The sequence below is a fragment of the Bacillus rossius genome, chromosome 16 (assembly GCF_032445375.1).
Source record: "Bacillus rossius redtenbacheri isolate Brsri chromosome 16, Brsri_v3, whole genome shotgun sequence".
Lineage (NCBI taxonomy): Eukaryota > Metazoa > Arthropoda > Insecta > Phasmatodea > Bacillidae > Bacillus > Bacillus rossius.
In genome coordinates this window covers 15,263,374-15,281,944 of record NC_086343.1, presented here as the reverse complement: position 1 = coordinate 15,281,944, position 18,571 = coordinate 15,263,374, and the positions used below count along the sequence as shown (strand labels likewise).

The window sequence follows — 18,571 nt, the reverse complement described above, 5'->3', positions numbered from 1 at the left end:
CTTAAAATTTCAAAGAAAAACATTTATGTAGTGATTAAAAATTGCTGTAGGATCTATGCCGCGATATACTGTTGTGATATGAACTCTTTTTTAAGAACTGTGATATTGCTTTAAAAAAAAAATTGGACCTCACAGGAAAATTAAATTGCCACCAAACAAGAATGTTTGTCATACAAAAAATCGTAACTGTCATTATTCGATTAAACTGGCTCTATTTTGTTAAAGTCATCTGTTTACAGCTTGGTTTGACATAACCCTCCATGCCCTATGCTGTGCTAAGTGTTTTATCTCTTAGTACTTCATGTACTTCATCCTACATCTATCATAATCTGCTGCACATATTATATGTCTACCTCACCATTTTCTTACACACTATATGCTCTCCATTTATAAATTAGTAACCCACCTTTTCGTAAAACATTGCCACAAACTTTAATGTTGCCAAAGTTTCCTAGTACAGTTTTGTTCATTTCATTTTATACTCTACAAATTTCCAGCATTTATTTATGACACAATGTTTCATTAGCTTCAATTTTGTATCCTACATCTTAATGAAAATAATCAATACCATAACAAGTTAATGCTTGCCAACAAATTCAGTGCATAGTTTAAAGGGATATGAGATTAAAAAAATATATATCTAACTTCAGGGTTTTTAAAACAAAATGGGAAAAAATTGCAACTTACAGAATAATTTCAAATAATTAGGATGTGTCAGAATCGTGGGAACAGTAGAGATTATTTTCTCCTCGCGCATCTGAAAAATTCTTATTACTAGAGACCGGAAAAATTTGCGAATTCATTTCGCGATAGGCTAAAATACAAATAGTTATACTTCATTGCTGCCTCTGCTATTGGCTCACAACTCACCTGGATGACTCTGGGCCAATGAGAAACGCCCGACCAAAGCTTTATCGAATGACAGGCTGCTACGTTGGGACGTCTCACAAGACAGCAGCCAATGAGTGGGTGGCATTTGACCGAGTGTACGTAGAACTACATGGAGTTCATCCTAGAGGTCATTGAACCCGCAAATTTTTCCTGTCCCTACTTATTACACATTAATTATGGAAGTCTTTCAGAAAATTAAACATTGTGTGTCGTGAATGTGTAATTTTTCACCGGATGTTTCAGCTACAAAGACCTGGGAGTGGGAACGGGTACGTTCGGCCCTCGATCGCCGTACCGGCCCTACCTGCGCACCACTGCACAGTACATCCCAGGGCAGAGGTTCTCCAGGTACAGAAATGCCCTCAAGAACTTGATCCCGGTGCGAAAGAAGCAGAGGTGCGTATTTTATTTCTTTTATGACTAAACTCAGAGTTGAACTTGTTTATTGTGTATTACTTTCTCAGAAAGATTTGAAAGAAGCAGAGGTGCGTATTTTATTTCTTTTATGACTAAACTCAGAGTTGAACTTGTTTATTGTGTATTACTTTCTCAGAAAGATTTGAAAGAAGCAGAGGTGCGTATTTTATTTCTTTTATGACTAAACTCAGAGTTGATCTTGTTTATTGTGTATTACTTTCTCGGGAAGATTTGAAGGAAATCGTTTTATGTCATTCGAGTACTTTGATGTACCACGGACCTGATGGTGGAATGTTTTTGATGAATGAGACCAGAAAAACATCTCATGTATTTTTTTAAATTCTATCGTGTCTGGGCCACGATGTTAGAGTGGTCAGATCACTTGCCTCCCACTGATGAGGTGATCTGGGTTTTATTCCTGATGGCGTTATACCTGGATTTTTTTTTGCATGGGTGAAACATGGGGGACATTGCCATGAACTGATGGGTTTTCCCGAGGTGCTCTCGCTTCCCACGCCCATTCATTTCCTCAGTGTTCCACTCTCATCTAAAGCTGTAATTCATTCATTCATTCATTCATTCATTCTAGTAGTTTTCAAATTTTCCATCTTTTTTTTTCTACCTAATCTGTGTTTTGAAAATGACTTGATGCATAACTTTTTTTACTTGTTTATTTTGAATATTTATTTACTTTTTTTTTATTATCTTCAGTGATTTCTCTATACTCAGTTATTTTACTTTGCTCCTAGCTCCGTAGTGTTACTGCATTGATTTTACTTGCAGGATTACAAAATTATCACTGAATTTTTTTTTAATTTTTATTAAAATACAGTTGTCAGTGACCAATTATTTTTGTTGGACAGGTCCAAAGATTTTATAGCAGTGGACAAGGCCGGACTATTTTCTTCGATAACGTTTTCGTGGATGTCTCAGTACATGTACAAAGCTTACAAGAAGGGACTGTACCCAGAAGATATTCCTCATGTGTCTCCATTCGACTCAAGTGATTTGAATGCTCAGAGGTAAGTCCATCTGTTTTTTTTTTATAGTGCTCCTCGGTAGCTGTGGTAACTAAGGCGTCATGCTCTTGTGGCTAGGGTCATAGGTTCAATCCCAACACCTTGGCGTGACTCAGATTTAGGAGCCTAATATAATCTTGTAAGTCCCGTCATCTTAATGGCCCCTGCCTACCTAGGCGCACATACGGTATGTAGAGCTTCAGAAAAATCCTTGTGATTGGAAAACTTTCCCTGATATCAGAATGGGGTCTGTTTACGAAATCATTTATGAACACGCTGAAGGCAGATGAGTAGTTCTGGTTCTGTATTTTGTTTTAAAACTTTATTTTCAGAAGAGTGAAAATGTCTTAATCGCATGTAGGTATTGTGAATAACTTTTAGGCATGAAACATCCAGTACAGATTCCTGAATGCACTCAGGGGCCTTGCATTACATCTTTATATTCATTTCACCACCATATAATGTTACGGTCATAGTTTACCTATGCACGATCAGAATACTGCGCGCTAGTTCAGTGGCGATACCGCGCTAGAAGTACCAGCATGTGTCGCACTTGTTATCCTGCCTCGTGAACACAAATACACCTGTGTGAATAGCTTTCAATTTATTATTTCTCTGTGTTGTTTTTTTAGGTACTGTACAGGTAAGTGTTGTCTTTGTAGGATTCTTGTAGTGGGAGTGTATGACTCGTAGTGGATGTTAGAACGACACCATTGCATCAAAAGGACAAGATTAGAGGACCAAGATTAGAGGTCTTCTAGACTTGTTTTTAAGTTTGTGAAGCTATAGGTTTTATGTGATGATGCAAGCAATGCATTGGCGTCAGTCCCATAGGGTCGTATGCGGGATAAGGGGGAGGGGTGGTTGGTTATATGTACCCCCCCCCCCCCCAAAAGTTCTAAGATATCTTAAAATAATAAAGAATTTGAAAGTGAACAGCAGGCAAAGAGATTTTAGCCCCCCCTCTACTCCCAGAAATGAAATTCTAATGTGTGTTCCTGCAGTCCAGTATTCATCTACGAGTCTCTGATGAGTGTACATTAAAATTTTGGAAAAACAAAATTTCTTCAAACGTTGGCACTGTCTCATTATTTTCTTTTAGACTGGAGCTGCTTTGGCAGAAGGAAGTGACGCAGAAGGGGCGAAAAGATGCCTCGTTTGGCCGCGTGGTGTGGAGGTTTGTCAGGACGAGAGTTTTGATCTCGTCGCTTTTGTTTTCACTCAGCCTTGCCATTGGCTTTGTCAGCCCAGTACGTACAAAACACTTTTTAAAATTATAAATAACTTTAGCTTAGTGGGTTTGGTCAAGACGCAATATTTTATGATTTTATTTTTAGCTAATATTATTTTTGAAATGTAAGGTTTTTGTTTTGATTTTTTTATAAGTGATATTATATAAAGATGGCGCAATATTCAACTTAAGGATGCTAAAATGTTACAAATTTTTTTTTCTAAAAACTATGTTTTCTAATAGTTGTACCAGTCACATTTTACTTGGAACAGAAAATTAATTGGCAATGATTTGTGTGTTTCAAATAAGATTCCAATATATTTCAGTAAAGGTAAGGTAAATATGAGGCAAGAAGAGTTATCCTATCACTTGGTAGTATAACTAATTTTTAGTATACACTTGGTCTGAATATTCCGTTACTAACTAAATTTTAAAATAATGAAAAATAACATTAATTAATTATTTGCCATTAAAAATATTAAATTTGAGTGATTTGAGTTAAATTTTGTATTATCTAATTCTGTTTTATTTCATGAACTGACCTGCATTCAGAATTAATTGGCGTATTAACTGTCATTTCATTGTTATATTATGTATTGACACAGATTTAAGTGTTATGTAGGTTTTATCACAATTCACCGTTAAATTTTGGCCCCAGCAATTGCTAAGCGGCTTGTGTTTAAAGTGTTTGTGTGGTATGGTGAATTTCTCTGTTTGTAGAGTGTAATCTAACGTCTCAAAAGTTCTTTGGATTATTCTTGCTATGAGAGAGGAGAGATTTAAAACAAAGTTATGGACCTATGTCTTTTCTGGTTGCACTGTTAGTATGTCATAGAAAAACTTCAAGAAAGGATGACAAACATGAATACACGAACACACGGAGAACGTGCCAAAATAAACTGATGTCCTACACAACACAGAGAATTCTTGGCGGGAATTTAGTCAGGAAAATATCTCAGCACAGAGGAACACTGGGCTGATAACGAGACAGTTGCAACAAGAACAGTAAATACAGATAAACAACAACTTAGAAAATCACAGCAACAGACAAACACAACAATGATACTAAAGAGATAACACGAACTACACGACAGCACCGGATGCGATGAAACCAAACAGATATTCTGGACAGTACGACGACAGCACAGATGAACACAGTAAGTTGCCTAAGACAAAAAACAGTTGCGATGTTTTGGAAACTGACATCTGCTCCCATCATTGGTCACAAAACAGTCTGTTCTTCAAAACTCTTAATGGAAATGTTACTTACTACAAAACGGGAAACACTGTACTGAAATTAAAACTGACGTGAACTATATGAACTCTGAAAAAAAAAAACTAAAACACCGGCATTGCAGTAATGTGACCTGGAGACTCAAGGTAAACAGCCGGAACCCAATAGAAAAAAATCTGAAACTGGCTAGCTCTGTTGGTGCTACATTGAAGGATGTGCCTAACAAACCATAGAGTGATGAATTAAAAATCTTTCACTTGTTTTTTCTCTGTCTTTGGGGCATCTTCCTTGTTTTTTTAATTTGAATTATAAACCTGTACATTGTATTGTACACATTATGCATGTCAGAACTGTAAAAGATTAAAACATGTAGAACTGAATAAAAGCATGTTATAATTAGGCTTCTGCAAATACTTATATTTTCATTCAAATCAAATTTTGAATTGAATATAGCAATATTCATGAATATTGATCTAAAATACAGTAAAATAAAAAAAGAGTATAATATACACAGAACCATTACAAAGAGTTATAAAATAAAGGAGATGAAAAAAAAATTGTGATGTATTTTCTTAAATTGGTAAATTTTTAAGTTTGAAAGTTTTTTTATTGATCTGGTTATGTGCGTAAAATAGAATATTATTAATTATTTTGAATACACAATCATTGATTATTTGTTAAATATAAAAGTGTGAATAATGTTCCAGTAAAAATCAAAACTTTGCAATAAATCATCTTAGCCTCGTACACGTTACTTTTTTTTGTGTCCGACATGGTAATAAATAATTTGAAAAAAAATTATTCAACTTGAAATGTCGAATCAAATTTAAAATTATTCTTGAATATCAAATATTTTTAGATTACTCACAGATCCCTAGTTATAATTAAACAAAAAATAAAAATAATTTGTTTTTATCATTTTTCAGACAATATTCATGCGCAAATTACTCGAGTATGCCGAAGATGGAAATGGAACGGCAGAAGAAGGTGTGAAGTGGGCTGTGTGTTTGACTCTAGCCGAATTTTTCAGGATATTTTTTTTCTCATGGAATTGGGGGATGAATTACAGGTGAGCATATATTGTTTTAATGGAATTATTAAAAATGCATATAAGTGACAATGCATATGTGTGTTTTATTTTATGGATTGAAGTTCATTTCTAATTGTTTCCAAATATTATTTTTCTTCCAAAATTACTGAACTAAAATATTTTGTATAGCTGTTACAGTACAAAATAAGAAAGAAAAAATATTCAAACAATCTATTTTGAAGAATATTCACATGTCCATGTGTATTTTAGTGTAGAACTGTTTTAAGCATTAAGTAATAAATGATGCAAAACTTTATGCTGTATGCTGCAGGACAGCTGTTCGCCTGCGTTCTGCCTGCCTCACCATGTTGTACAAGAGAGTAATACGCCTCAGCAATTTTAGAGATGTTGGACAGGTAGGAAATATTGGTCTTCTGAACAAGATAAATTTGACTCGTTAGATAGCATTTCTGTGTGAATCATGTATTGTTATTTTTCTGTGCTTTTGAATGCAGTCCATCAAATTTAAGCCAGAAACTGTGTAGCACTTTATTAATAAAATACGAAAATGGGGAGAGACCTACTGCATGGTGGAAACTTACATTGCACAGTGCTGCAGATGCAAGAAAATGTAATAAGGCGAGAAGTTTTTCAATGATAATAGTATGATGTTACGGATAACTGGTTTAAAATAAAGGGGTGTTAATAAGACTGGATTTGTAAACCATGCAAGGAAAGCAAAATTGCAAAATACTACCAATACAAAAAAAAAATGGTGGTTTATTAAGCATGCAACTTTCAAAACATCACCAACCCTTCAACTTAAAATTATAAAAATGGAAAGCCACGTGGTGTTGAAAGAATGGTGGAGGGGGAGTTAGTCATCCTCGAAAGCTCTGGTCCTTACTGCTGGAAGCGATGACTCATCAGAGGATAACAAAAAGTGCAGTGCTCAAGTGAGTGCTCGGTTGCGAAGAGGGGGAGGGAGGATTAGGGATAAAATAGAGAGTCTGACAACTCTAGGATGCTTTGCAGGTTGTTCATCACCATGTTTGTCACATGTATTGAACCCCCATCATGTACTTTGTGTAGTTTTATTTTTCAAGTGAATTATTGGTGATTTGTGTTTCATCGTCCAAGGGGGATAATGAAGCATGAAGTTGTACTTCTGACGTGTATGGCAGCCACACGCCTATTGTTATTTTTATTTCTCGTAGTTGATAAACATCTTCGGGACGGACAGCCAGCGGATATTCGACATGGTGCTGTTTGGCCCGATGATCGTGGGCGGACCGCTGATGATGGCCTGTGGCGTCGGCTACGTGTTGTGGTTGCTGGGACCGTGGGCCCTGCTCGGCATGCTGGTCTTCCTGGTGTTCTACCCGGTGCAGGTGAGGTCCCCGCTGTGGTCGCTGATTGGTCGGGGTTGCATACACTGTCAGTGTCAGTTGCATGTGGTCACATCTTCCTCCCCCCCCCCCCCACCATAAGCGTAAAATATGCACTGGATAATACAACTTCTGAAGTGTTTAATTATAAATTCTGATTTATGTCTGTCATATCTATATTATTTTTCTTTCAATTGTTCTCTTAACACTTAATGATACGATTTTACCTATGTGTTTTATGTGTTATGCAGACCTGCCAACTCTCATGATTTTGGCATGAGGCTCACGATTTTAAGGTCCATCTCACGCCCTCACGCCAAAATAGTGTTTCCTCACGATTTTTCGGGGCCCCAAGATTTTGTTTGTAAAAGTTACAAAACAAGTTTTACGAAAGCTTACAGTTACGAGTTTCCATCAATACTCTAGTCACGTAAAGGAAGCAACTTTGCGTTTTGTAGCGTGTGCCGTGCTGATTTTTCTATCTCGCATAGTGGAAGAGGAGACATTGTGAAACATGTCTCTACAAAAAAAACACAATGAACACGTGAAGTGTATTTCTTCCAATAAAATTTAAATTTTGCTGTGAACAGTAATGATAGTGGTACCCGAGCAGAATGTTATTTTACATCTTTTATCGTTGCGGCCCTGCATGATCACTACACGACAGCGCTAAATTATGTTCAACTAAATTAAATCTGCAACCTATAATTTGTTGAAATAAATTTTGAAGCAGAGACCATGTAACATATGTATAGGTATGTCACTTAAATTTAAAGATTCTCATTTGTTGTTTTTTTATATCTAACATGTATTTGTGGGCCTGAAAATTTTTATCGAGTACCTCATGATTTTTTAATTTGAATGTTGGTAGGTCTGGTTATGTGTTATGGTTCTTTAATCTTTGTTAGTTTTTTTGTCTGTTTTGTTATTATCACTGATAGTGTGTGGTACTTTTGCTCTCGTTTGCTGGCCATCTGTAGATGTTTTCCTCCTGTGGTACCGATGGAGGTGGGAGTCCATACACTGGTAGTGATAACTGTGCTCTTGTTGTTACATGTAGTGCCCACCACTAAAGTCTATGACTGTTGGTGGGCATGTAACAAATTCCAAATAAATAAATTTAAAAAAATAAATAAATAATAAAGAGTTATTATAGTAGGTCCAGACCACCGGTACCCCACCCAGAAGTCACTCCTGGGTGTTACCGTTTCCATGCAAACCTTCTACCATAAAAATGATTAATGTATATGTGGGCTGATTTTTGGAAAAATGCCTGGTAAACAGTTTAAAGCTTGTTAAATAAAAATGTTGACCCTAACATTGTGCAGGTTTTTATTTTTGATTGCTTTTTTTGTGACGAAGAAATTTATTTGTTGTGTGACAAGAGGGGAAGAGTAGTGCATTAATTTGAGTGAGCATTGCAACGGGGAAGAATTTATTTAAAATAATCTAATGGACACGTGTCATTGCTGAGCTGCCCTTTCTTGAGGTTTTCCCTATGAAGTGTACATAGTGTTAGCCAGAACTTATGTATGTCCGTGAAATTATTTAAAATCATTGTAGTGCGCATTCAACACTGTAGAAACAGCAGTATTAAGTAAACAAAAGTTATGCCTGCAAAACTGTAAACATAGCACAATTCCTGCCCCCTACAACTTTTAACAATTAACTGAGGATATCATATGTTACTGATGTCCTCTTCATGTTTCATAATTAATTTATTCTCAAGATTCTTCTATTATGCATAGTCATTTAAAGTATCTTGTTTGTGTTTTAATATTAATTATCATTAATTTTAGTTAGTTTCTACATGGAAATAAATGTAGTTTTCTATTATTATTTTCTCTATTTTGCGTGGTCAGTTAAAAAAAAAGTATGTCTGCTAATTACATTTTTGCAATTTCAAAGCATCCTCTGAACAGTAAGACTGTAACATTCCAGAAGGTTTAAAAAGAAAGGAAGACACGGCCGCGATACTCTGGTTGCCAGAAAGTTATTTTTCATGCGGCAACAAAACTTCAAAAACATTGTGTGTAAACTTTTCAAGCGATTAAAGGTCTTGTTACTATTCTGGGTTGCTTAGCCGGGCCAACATGGGATGTGACACCGTGTCTAATAAGCTATGTTAGATATTGTCAACAGTGTCTCTTGCTTAGACTTTAATTTTCGTGAGTGATTTTCACGTACTAAGAGTTTCATTTTGTTTGCTGTAGTACGGCTTGTCTCGCCTGATCGGCTACTTGAGAGGAAAGACCGTCTCGGTGGGTGACAAGAGGATAAGGTTGGTGACGGAAGTACTTGAGTCCATCAAGCTCATCAAGATGTATACGTGGGAGAAGTTTTTCTCGAAGAAACTGCTTGGTGAGTGTTCAACCTGCTACGTGTTATTGGAAACCAAGGCCAGGCAAGCCGGGTTACTGCCGAGGGTCCTGTGACTCACAGGGCCTCACGCCAGCCCTTTCATCTTTAATGTGAAATGCTTGCATTAAATTTTAAAATCTTTTTTTAATTATATAGAAAAAAAAATACATATTTTTAAAGTTTTGATACTGCTAACATCATTTTTGTTGTTCTTATTACTCAGTTATTATACTTTAAATATAAATACTAATTTATAAATAAATTAGCAAAACAATTGTTGAAATTTAAGTTCCTGGTTGGCTAAAAACAGTTTTAAAGAGCTCATTTTAAAAAATTTCGGAGAAAGGCCTTGAACTCACTCTTTTCTGTGGGAATTATTATTTCATCCTCCCAAGACCCCTCTCCAAAATATTAGGGCCTTCTAAAACAAAATGTCCAATGACCTGAAAAGTACAGGGCCAACGTGCTGTTGATGATGATGATTGGATGATCAGCCAACAGGCTGGATCGTACCCGAGACATCGGCTTGGAGAGGGAAGATGACCATTTTGTGACAAAATGCACTGGAAACTAATACCAGATAGCTCCAAGATTTTGTGTGAAAACCTGGGGTGGTTTTTACGTCAGTCCAATAGTTGGGAGAACAGTATGCCCAATACAAACAATTTATCTGCTTGAAACATGTGGTATCAACATCATGATAATGAAAATAACTTTCTTTTCTCGTAGAAAAATTTTGTTTGACAATTGTACAGATTTATGGGGGGAAATAAATCTACATTGCTTGAAAATATGTTTATTGTGTTTGCTACCAGATAATATAATTTATTGTTATTGTTGTGGTTGTTGTTGTGACATGGCTACATATGGCTAGATGTTTTAGATGGTAGGCACAATACAAACAACATAAACATTCACACATAGTTACATGAGAACAAAATACAAAACAGTTACAAGGACATGAATGCTTGACAAAATTTATTCGATCATGTAATTAGGTATGTATAATTGAAATAGGAGATAGAATTCAAGAGATAGTTTAGTTCTTTACATGTGAAATATTTTTGTTGTCGTATCTTTTGTTGCTAGGTTATTTTCCACTCCCTTTATTTGATGTTGTTAGTCTAGAGCTGTCCGGTCTCAGTCTCTAGTGTACTTGGTGTGTCTGTCTGGGGCGTACTGGATGAGATGAATCTGCGGTGGTTCCCCTTTCCCTTCTGCAGTATGGTGGGAGAAAGGACGACACAACACCCAGGTCCTGAACAAGAAGGTGAAAAATCCCCGACCCCGGCCAGGAATCAAACCTGAGACTTTCAGCTCACCAAAAAAGGAATCCTTAACCACTACACGAGAGGTGCCCACCCCCCCCAAACACTATGACTCACCCCCCCCTAACCTAATGATGCGCCCCCCCCCCTCCAAAATTTTTTATGCCATTTTTTCAATGATTTACTCAATTATTTTATAATATTATACTTTTTTAGTATTGTATTTTATCACATTTTGCATTAATTAAAACTGATTTTCTAATAATAATTTTGGTCATATCAGGTAATATTTCCATCCTGAACCGACAGATGCCAAACTGCTTTTGTTGAGGAAAGTGCGGGGTTGCCAATTTGATTTACAAGATCCCTTTCAATTATCAAAGCACCAGAAAAGTATTTTCACATTAGAAGCTATAATTATGTAAATAATATATGCATTTTTCTCATCTTTTAACCCCCCACCCCCCACCCCCGGCACCCCTGACTACATTAACACAACAGGATGTATGTTTGCTACATACGTAATGTCTTTCAGTAACGTTTCTTGTAAACTATGGTGCGAAGAAGGTAACTTAAGCATGCAATGAGATTAGTTTAACACACATCTCATTGTCTCTTGGTAGACGTTCTTCTCGTCAATTTCAAGATAATTTCCAACCTTGGGACATGTGACATAACTGCCTTAATGAGGTCACTTTTTTTTTTTTTTTTTTTCGCAATTATGTATTGTGTAGAATCTTTGGCCAAGGCATCAACTCAGTACATCACATGGAAAATTTAAACGTCTAATTTTAATGTTTTATGTAACATTGTTTACATTTTTTTTGATGGTGCTATATTGAGGTTAGGATTATGTACGTACTTAACACAAGCTGGAAAAAATTGTCAGTAACCAAGTGTGGTCTGTGCAAACAGCTGAAACTTTTTTTAGTAGTTTTACTATTAGTATTTATATATTTGTTTATTAAAAGTAAAAAATTCTTTCTAAAAAAAAATATGTATGAGTTATTTCAGTTGTTCAGTGACTTGATGACATTTGCCATTTTTCAGCAACCAGGGAACTAGAAATTGGTAGTGAAGCTACGAGGGTCTTTAAAATATAAATAGGAACTTTTTATACAGATTTATTTATTGATGATTTATGAAAATAAACATGAGATTACTTATTTTTCTTCATAATTTTCTTAAACAGATAGAAAGCTTTTTGATCTCTGCATGAAAAAAAATTAAGATGGTTTCCCCAGTAGCCAATTGTGCACGTACTGTTTGACCACAGTCAGGCCTTGATTTACATATTGGCCAACCGGGCATTTGCCAGTTTTGAGAGAGAAAAACATAGACAGTCAAAAATATATGAGTTTTTAACGTACGGTAATGATTTGATTTTCAAAAATACATTTCAAGGGAAAATATTAATTTATACTAATGATTGCAGTGTGCTTTAAAATATTAGTCCTTATATCAAATAGGTACTTTAGAAATAGATTTAAAATTTGTTTAACAATATACCTACAGTATACATAAACTTATGTTTTATTTTGGTAGTTTTAACAGCTGTATTAAACTGCTACAACAATTTATTATATTAATAAGAAAGAAAAAAAACAGCCATTGTCTTTGAAAAACTTTAGTATTTAGTTGCATCATTTTCTGTTTTAAAACTGAGAATATAGAGGCTCAATTTGTAGAATTTTATGATGTTTTGCGGGAACTAGTAATGGTAGAGGAGGAGGGGGGGGGACTACATATGATCTGCCCAGAGCGCTAGCTACCTGAAATCAGTGCCTGACCATAGCGTCGTCTTCAAATCTTTCCCCACCTAATGTATCCTTCAGTGGATCAAACATATGGTAGTCACATGTCTGGACTGCATTCAGGCACGGATCCAAAGGGGGGCGATAGGGGCGATCGCCCCCCTTCTTCACCAAGGGAATCAAAATCGATATAGCCAAATACATAAAGACCCGCGCAATGTCTTACATGAAACCGAAATATTGATAGCTGTGTGCCACATTGACATAGAGTAACTTCACTCTGCGCATGTTTCCTTCATCCTTCATCTTTTCAGCTGTCCTGAGCTCAAGGGAAAAGCCCGACTTGGAATGTTGGAAGGGGGTGGCGGGTGACAAGCTGGGCTGTCCCGTTACTGGAGTGGAGTGAGGAGAGTTGCAGTGCGACCACAACCAACCCCCCCTCCGCAACTATACGCCGCGCCAACACATGACTGCCTTGCCTTCTCGGCAGTAACCTACTGTATAGTCAGTGACAGGACAGTGTTCAGTGAAAGTAGCATCATGTTCGACGAAACTACAGATGCTTCACGAGTCCCAGTTAACACTTGTTTAAATGTATGTACACAAAGATTCAGTGCATGAAGATTTTTTACAATTTTTAAATGTTCGACAATTTGTGAACAGTGAGGACAAGGACCATGATGATGTATATGAACCAACTGTAAGTGGCAAAGATATTGGGCAAGTAGTACTTTCTGCTCTAAAGCATCACTGTCTTGACCTAAGCCATTGTGTTAGCATATCCACAGATGGGTGCAGTGTCATGGTGTCAGAAATTCGTGGTGCTGTGGCTGAAGTCAGGCGAGAAGCTGTGAATGCTGTTCACTGTCCATGCCACAATCACGCTTTTAATTTGGCCATATTAAAATCTCCCAGCGTCCAAGCAGTTCAAAATACTATTGCAACAATGAAAACGATAATCTCGTTCTTCACTGCATCATCAAAATGCTCAGCTTTACTCAAGAAAGTTTTATGTCACCAACTCTTTGGACAGTGTGAAACTCGTTGGATCGAAAGACACGATGGCGTTGTGCATTCCGAACATCTTTTCTGAAAGTAGCTCAGGCTTTAGAGTGTGTCGCATCTTGGAAAGATGCTGAAAGTGCTGCAAAAGCAAAGACTTTTTTGACTGCACTTTGTGAGAGTGAATTTATTGTCACAGTCATCTGCTTATCTGATATGCTGGGAGACACTCTTCCTTTGAGTAGACTATATCAGAAGACTTCAATAGACCTTAAGGTTGCCCAAGATATTCTGGCAGATACTCTTTCTGTTCTAAATACAAAACGTACACAGTGCGAAGAGCTATTGTATTGTCTCAACTTTTGAACGAAGCTGATGGTCTTGCTCAGGAGCTTGGTGTAGATATAACTATACCTCGACTTGTGAAAAGGCAAAAACACAGACAAAATTACCCATCAACGAACCCTGTTGAATATTTCCAAAGAGCTGTATTCATTCCCATTCTGGAGCACATTGTCGAAGATTTAAAACATCGGTTTTCGGAAGAAACGCAACAGCTTCACAGCCTGTCGGCTTTGTTACCAACTTCCTCTTCAAGTCAAGTAAATGTCAAAAAAATTTCTACAAAGTATGGCTCTCTCCTTGGAGTGAATGGGCTAGAATATGTAGAAAGACAACTTAATGCCAAGGTTCGATCATGGGAGGCGAAGTAGACTCGTGAGAAAGAAATTAACAATACAATACCCTCCACAGCTCTCGATGTTCTCGCTTCGTGTGACGAGGAGCTGTATCCAGGCATCTACATTCTCCTGAACATCTTAGTCACCTTACCCTTAAGTGTCGCTTCGGCAGAGAGAACATTTTCGACATTGAGAAGACTTAAGACGTTGAGATCTACCACAAAGAAAGACAGACTGACCGGACTTGCATTATTGCATATCCATTATGGCTGCGAGATTGATAAAGAAAAACTGTTGTTTTGCAACTTCTAGTTATGCACAATCATTATATGTACAAGACATTTTAATTTTAGTTATTTCTACATTCTTTAATTATTGTATTTTATTTATTATTTTCTGATAACTTTATCATTTACCAAAACTAATTTTCTGTGAAAAATTTTACCGACTATACCAAAAGTTTATTTGACATTTTAAGCACAAAATTGCTATAAAAAAACACCATTTTGCATGCTAAAATCTATCATTTTTCCGTGGGGTGGACGCCCGGACTCTCCCATTTTAAATACTTTTGAAACATACATTCGCCCATGGGCGCAAATCTGTAGGATTTCCAGGGGGGGCCCGTGAATTCTGTGGTTTAAGAATTTTGCGCTAGAGGTCAACCGAAACAAGTCTTCTCTGGATGATAAGCTCGTATGTTATACACTTTATTTTTACGTAAGTGATATTAACAATAAAGCAGAGCAACATATGTTTTAGTAATTATTAATTAATGACTATAAGAAGTGATCTCTCAAACATGTTTGAATAATTTGCTAACCTAAATACATAAAATATCCATGAAAAAATCTATAAAAATAATATACGTGAATATAATGCAAATAGATAACACCCCACCCATACATTACCATTTTCCAAAAGTGTTTATTCTAATTTCAGATCTTGAAGCAAAATCTTTAGCTAATTCATGTAAACTAAGTTCATCCAAACGACTTTTGTGAACATGACACACAGTCACTGAGTTGAGACGGGTTTGAGTCATGGTACTTCTTAACCATGTCTTCAGACGCCTCAGAGCTCCCATACAACAAACGTCAAAACAGAATAAAATTTCACAAATGATGTATTTCTGTTGCCTCTATAACAAGAAATACAAAAACAGAATAAAATAGATGTTTCAGTGGGGCTCCCATACAACAGACATTATTTTTTTTTGTCGTTTTTATAGATAATGGTACGGAACCCTTCGTGCGCGAGTTCGACTCGCACTTTGTCGGTTTTTTGATGCCACATCACATAATTACTGCGATTCAAATGCTGTTCGTGAAATTCTTTGTTCACAGTTTTTGATGCGCCCTAAAAACCCAAAGCGCCAAAGCTAATAAACGGATCAACATCAAATGAACGATCGAATCATATTAAAACCCTTAAAGACTATTTTATTTAGTAAAGGCATCAACCAGGTAAAAAAATTAAAAAAAACTTAATGGCACAAATGAAAAATCTCGGAGATAGAACTATGAAATTTATCCTACAGCTAATTGAACCACATACATTTCTCGGCTTATATTTAGTATAATCAGTATTTTGGCAGTGAGTTATTTAGTTAAAATATGCCGCTTGATTAGTTATTAAAGAGACGCGTTTGCTTCCTTATTAACTTAAACACGGATGTGTAACGTTTAAATACTTCTTTCTCACTCTTACTTCTGTTTACTCGTGCAGTGTTGCAGTTATCAAATAACAAATGTTATAAAATGATAATCGGCCATGAATTGTGAAAATTATTGTTTGATAATAAAAGGGGAGTGATTTTTAATTCCATATTGACGAGGAAAAAAATTATTCCCTGTATATTCACATGTAACGTACAGAGCAGCTAGCCTTACAGAATGAAGATGAGCTAAAAAATTCCACAAATTGGTATATAAGTTTCAGTTCGTAAATAAACTAAATTCTGCTATAATTACTGTTAAAGTATTAGGTTGTATATTTACTGGAAAAAATAACTTTACATAATCACTTAAATAAAATATATTACCTAAATAATAGTCACCACTTATAAAACAATCAAGCTTACCAGGTGAGAATCATATTCTGTATTCCGTTACTTCCGCGTCACAAACTTATTCATGTTGATGTTTGCCAAGAAAGCAGAAGACTGGCGCACACGAGAGCAAAACCACTTTAAAAACAGACTACCTGAAACCTATAATACTGTCGATTCAGAGCACAAGGTAGTGTGGGTAACAATGGGGAGGAAATGCTAACGGAACCCTACCCTAGCTTCGTCCTTTGGAATGAACGGTTTCTAGGAATTAAGGGTTTCAAAGTTCTCACTGGAAAACTCCATACCATGGCTTTCGCAGAAGGGGTAAGGGAAAATAACTACGGAACTCCAAGGTAGGAATGTAAAAGCATGTCAAAGTGTCTGTCGTCGTTGTAAATAATAATCTGATATATATATATATATATATATATATATATATATATATATATATATATATATATATATATATATATATATATTGTGTACACCATTAACTTTAAAATCACGAAGTGGGCCCCCCCAAGGAGGGGCCCATTAATTCCAGGGGGGGCCCGGGCCCCCCTGGCCCCCCCGGGATCTACGCCCATGCATTCGCCCCCCTGAAATCAAACGCTGGATCCACCCCTGACTGCATGGTGGGTGTTCAAGAGGTTGATGGATGCCATTTATGGCTTTGATGTTCCACTTTACCACAACCATTTTGAGACTTCTGGGTCCAATTGAACACTTGGGTTTTACTCAGAGTAGCATCACTGAACTGTGCTTAGAGTTTCTTCAAATTTTCACTTGATTTCACCTCCGTTGGCGAGAAAACAAATAATAACGCATGACGCAAATGACGCTGGTACTGCCATAGTGACACTGACATGACAGACGTGAGTGTGAGGGCCATGTGCATGCCTATCCCCCCCCCCCCAATTCACCCACCACCGATTATGTGGCACGCTGTGCTGTTCACGTCACTACTTGAGTCAAATGAACCAAATTCCAATTTATATTTGAATGACCCTCGTACTTACGTCCTTGCATAAATATAGTCTGTTGGCTCAGTGAAACACACACATCTGATGGAGCAAGACAGTGTAGTGGCAAGACACTGGGCTTTTTTTTATTCCAGAGTATTCTATTTGGAATCCTGATCTGGTTAAGCTAGCTTTAGAGTTTCCATGGTTTTTAGAAAAAAATTTTGAAGAGTTAATGCTACCCCAATAACAACCCTGTTTGGTGTTGTATGTTTCCTTTCTCTTACTCTTATTTTCTTGTTAGCAAGACATTAAATGCAACAACACACAAAAGTGAAACATTTCTGTCAGAAGCAGTCTATTTATTCCGAAGCCTATTAAATATTTTTTTTTGTACACATTCATATAAATGGGTATTAGTGAAGCTGTATTGAGGGTTGTTTTTATTTGAGCTTTACGTGTTATCAACGACAAGGTCCTTAGAGATGGTAACTTAACTGTTACTTGCACCAAGGATGTTTGGGCTGGTATTGGTCATGGCCTCCTATGAGAAACCATTGCATGCTTAAGTTACCTTCTTCACACCATAGTTTACAAGAAACGTTACTGAAAGACATTACGTATGTAGCAAGCATACATCCTGTTGTCTTAGTGGTTAGGGATTCTTTTTTTTGGTGAGCTGAAAGTCTCAGGTTCGATTCCTGGCCGGGGTCGGGGAATTTTCACCTTCTTGTTCAGGACCTGGGTGTTGTGTCGTCTTTTCTCCCACCATACTACAGAAGGGAAAGGGGAACCACCGCAGATTCATTTCATTAAGTACGCCCCAGACATTTCTGAAGATTCCTGAGGGACCAAGATCACGGCGGTCGGACCAGGATTCGAACCCAGGTGCTCGGGCTTGCGGGGTCCAAGGCCGCTCCAGGGGAACGGTACTGGACAGGCAGTGCTGGTTGTTGCAGACGTCAGGGCCCAGGAGTCGTCCTGGCTGATGAAGGCTGCTTGCTGCCACTCCCTCAGCATCTCCTTGGCCCCTACGGTCCCGGTGATCTCCGCCATCGTCACGTTCCTCGTGCACGTCGCCGCCGGGAACAGCCTCACCGCCGCGCAGGTTAGCTGCCTCAGGTGTCCCTCGCTGCAGGCTTTGTGTCCAACACATGCGGTGCCTACAAACACATCGGTCAATCAGCTTCGATGATGTGTGCCAAAAATAGTAGCTGCCATTTTTTTCATGCTAACACGAAAATAGCGACAAAATCCCCGGGGCCCAAGCATTGAAAGGGG

The 18,571-nt window shown here is 37.1% G+C and overlaps 1 protein-coding gene across 13 annotated transcripts in view; it reads left to right on the top strand.

Moving 5' to 3' along the window:
• Nucleotides 1-18,571, top strand: part of LOC134540120 (ATP-binding cassette sub-family C member 5-like) — a 103,890-nt gene that overhangs the window by 12,823 nt on the left and 72,496 nt on the right. For 12 of the 13 annotated variants that reach the window (XM_063382642.1, XM_063382632.1, XM_063382635.1 and 9 more), the window contains exons 3-10: nucleotides 1,135-1,287; nucleotides 2,172-2,330; nucleotides 3,430-3,577; nucleotides 5,719-5,861; nucleotides 6,154-6,238; nucleotides 7,040-7,213; nucleotides 9,424-9,571; nucleotides 18,250-18,398. In XM_063382642.1, coding sequence (XP_063238712.1) covers nucleotides 1,135-1,287; nucleotides 2,172-2,330; nucleotides 3,430-3,577; nucleotides 5,719-5,861; nucleotides 6,154-6,238; nucleotides 7,040-7,213; nucleotides 9,424-9,571; nucleotides 18,250-18,398 — 1,159 coding nt within the window. Of the gene's footprint in view, nucleotides 1-1,134; nucleotides 1,288-1,457; nucleotides 1,466-2,171; nucleotides 2,331-3,429; nucleotides 3,578-5,718; nucleotides 5,862-6,153; nucleotides 6,239-7,039; nucleotides 7,214-9,423; nucleotides 9,572-18,249; nucleotides 18,399-18,571 lie in introns of those variants that run through there. The other variant, XM_063382645.1, reaches the window with a different exon arrangement.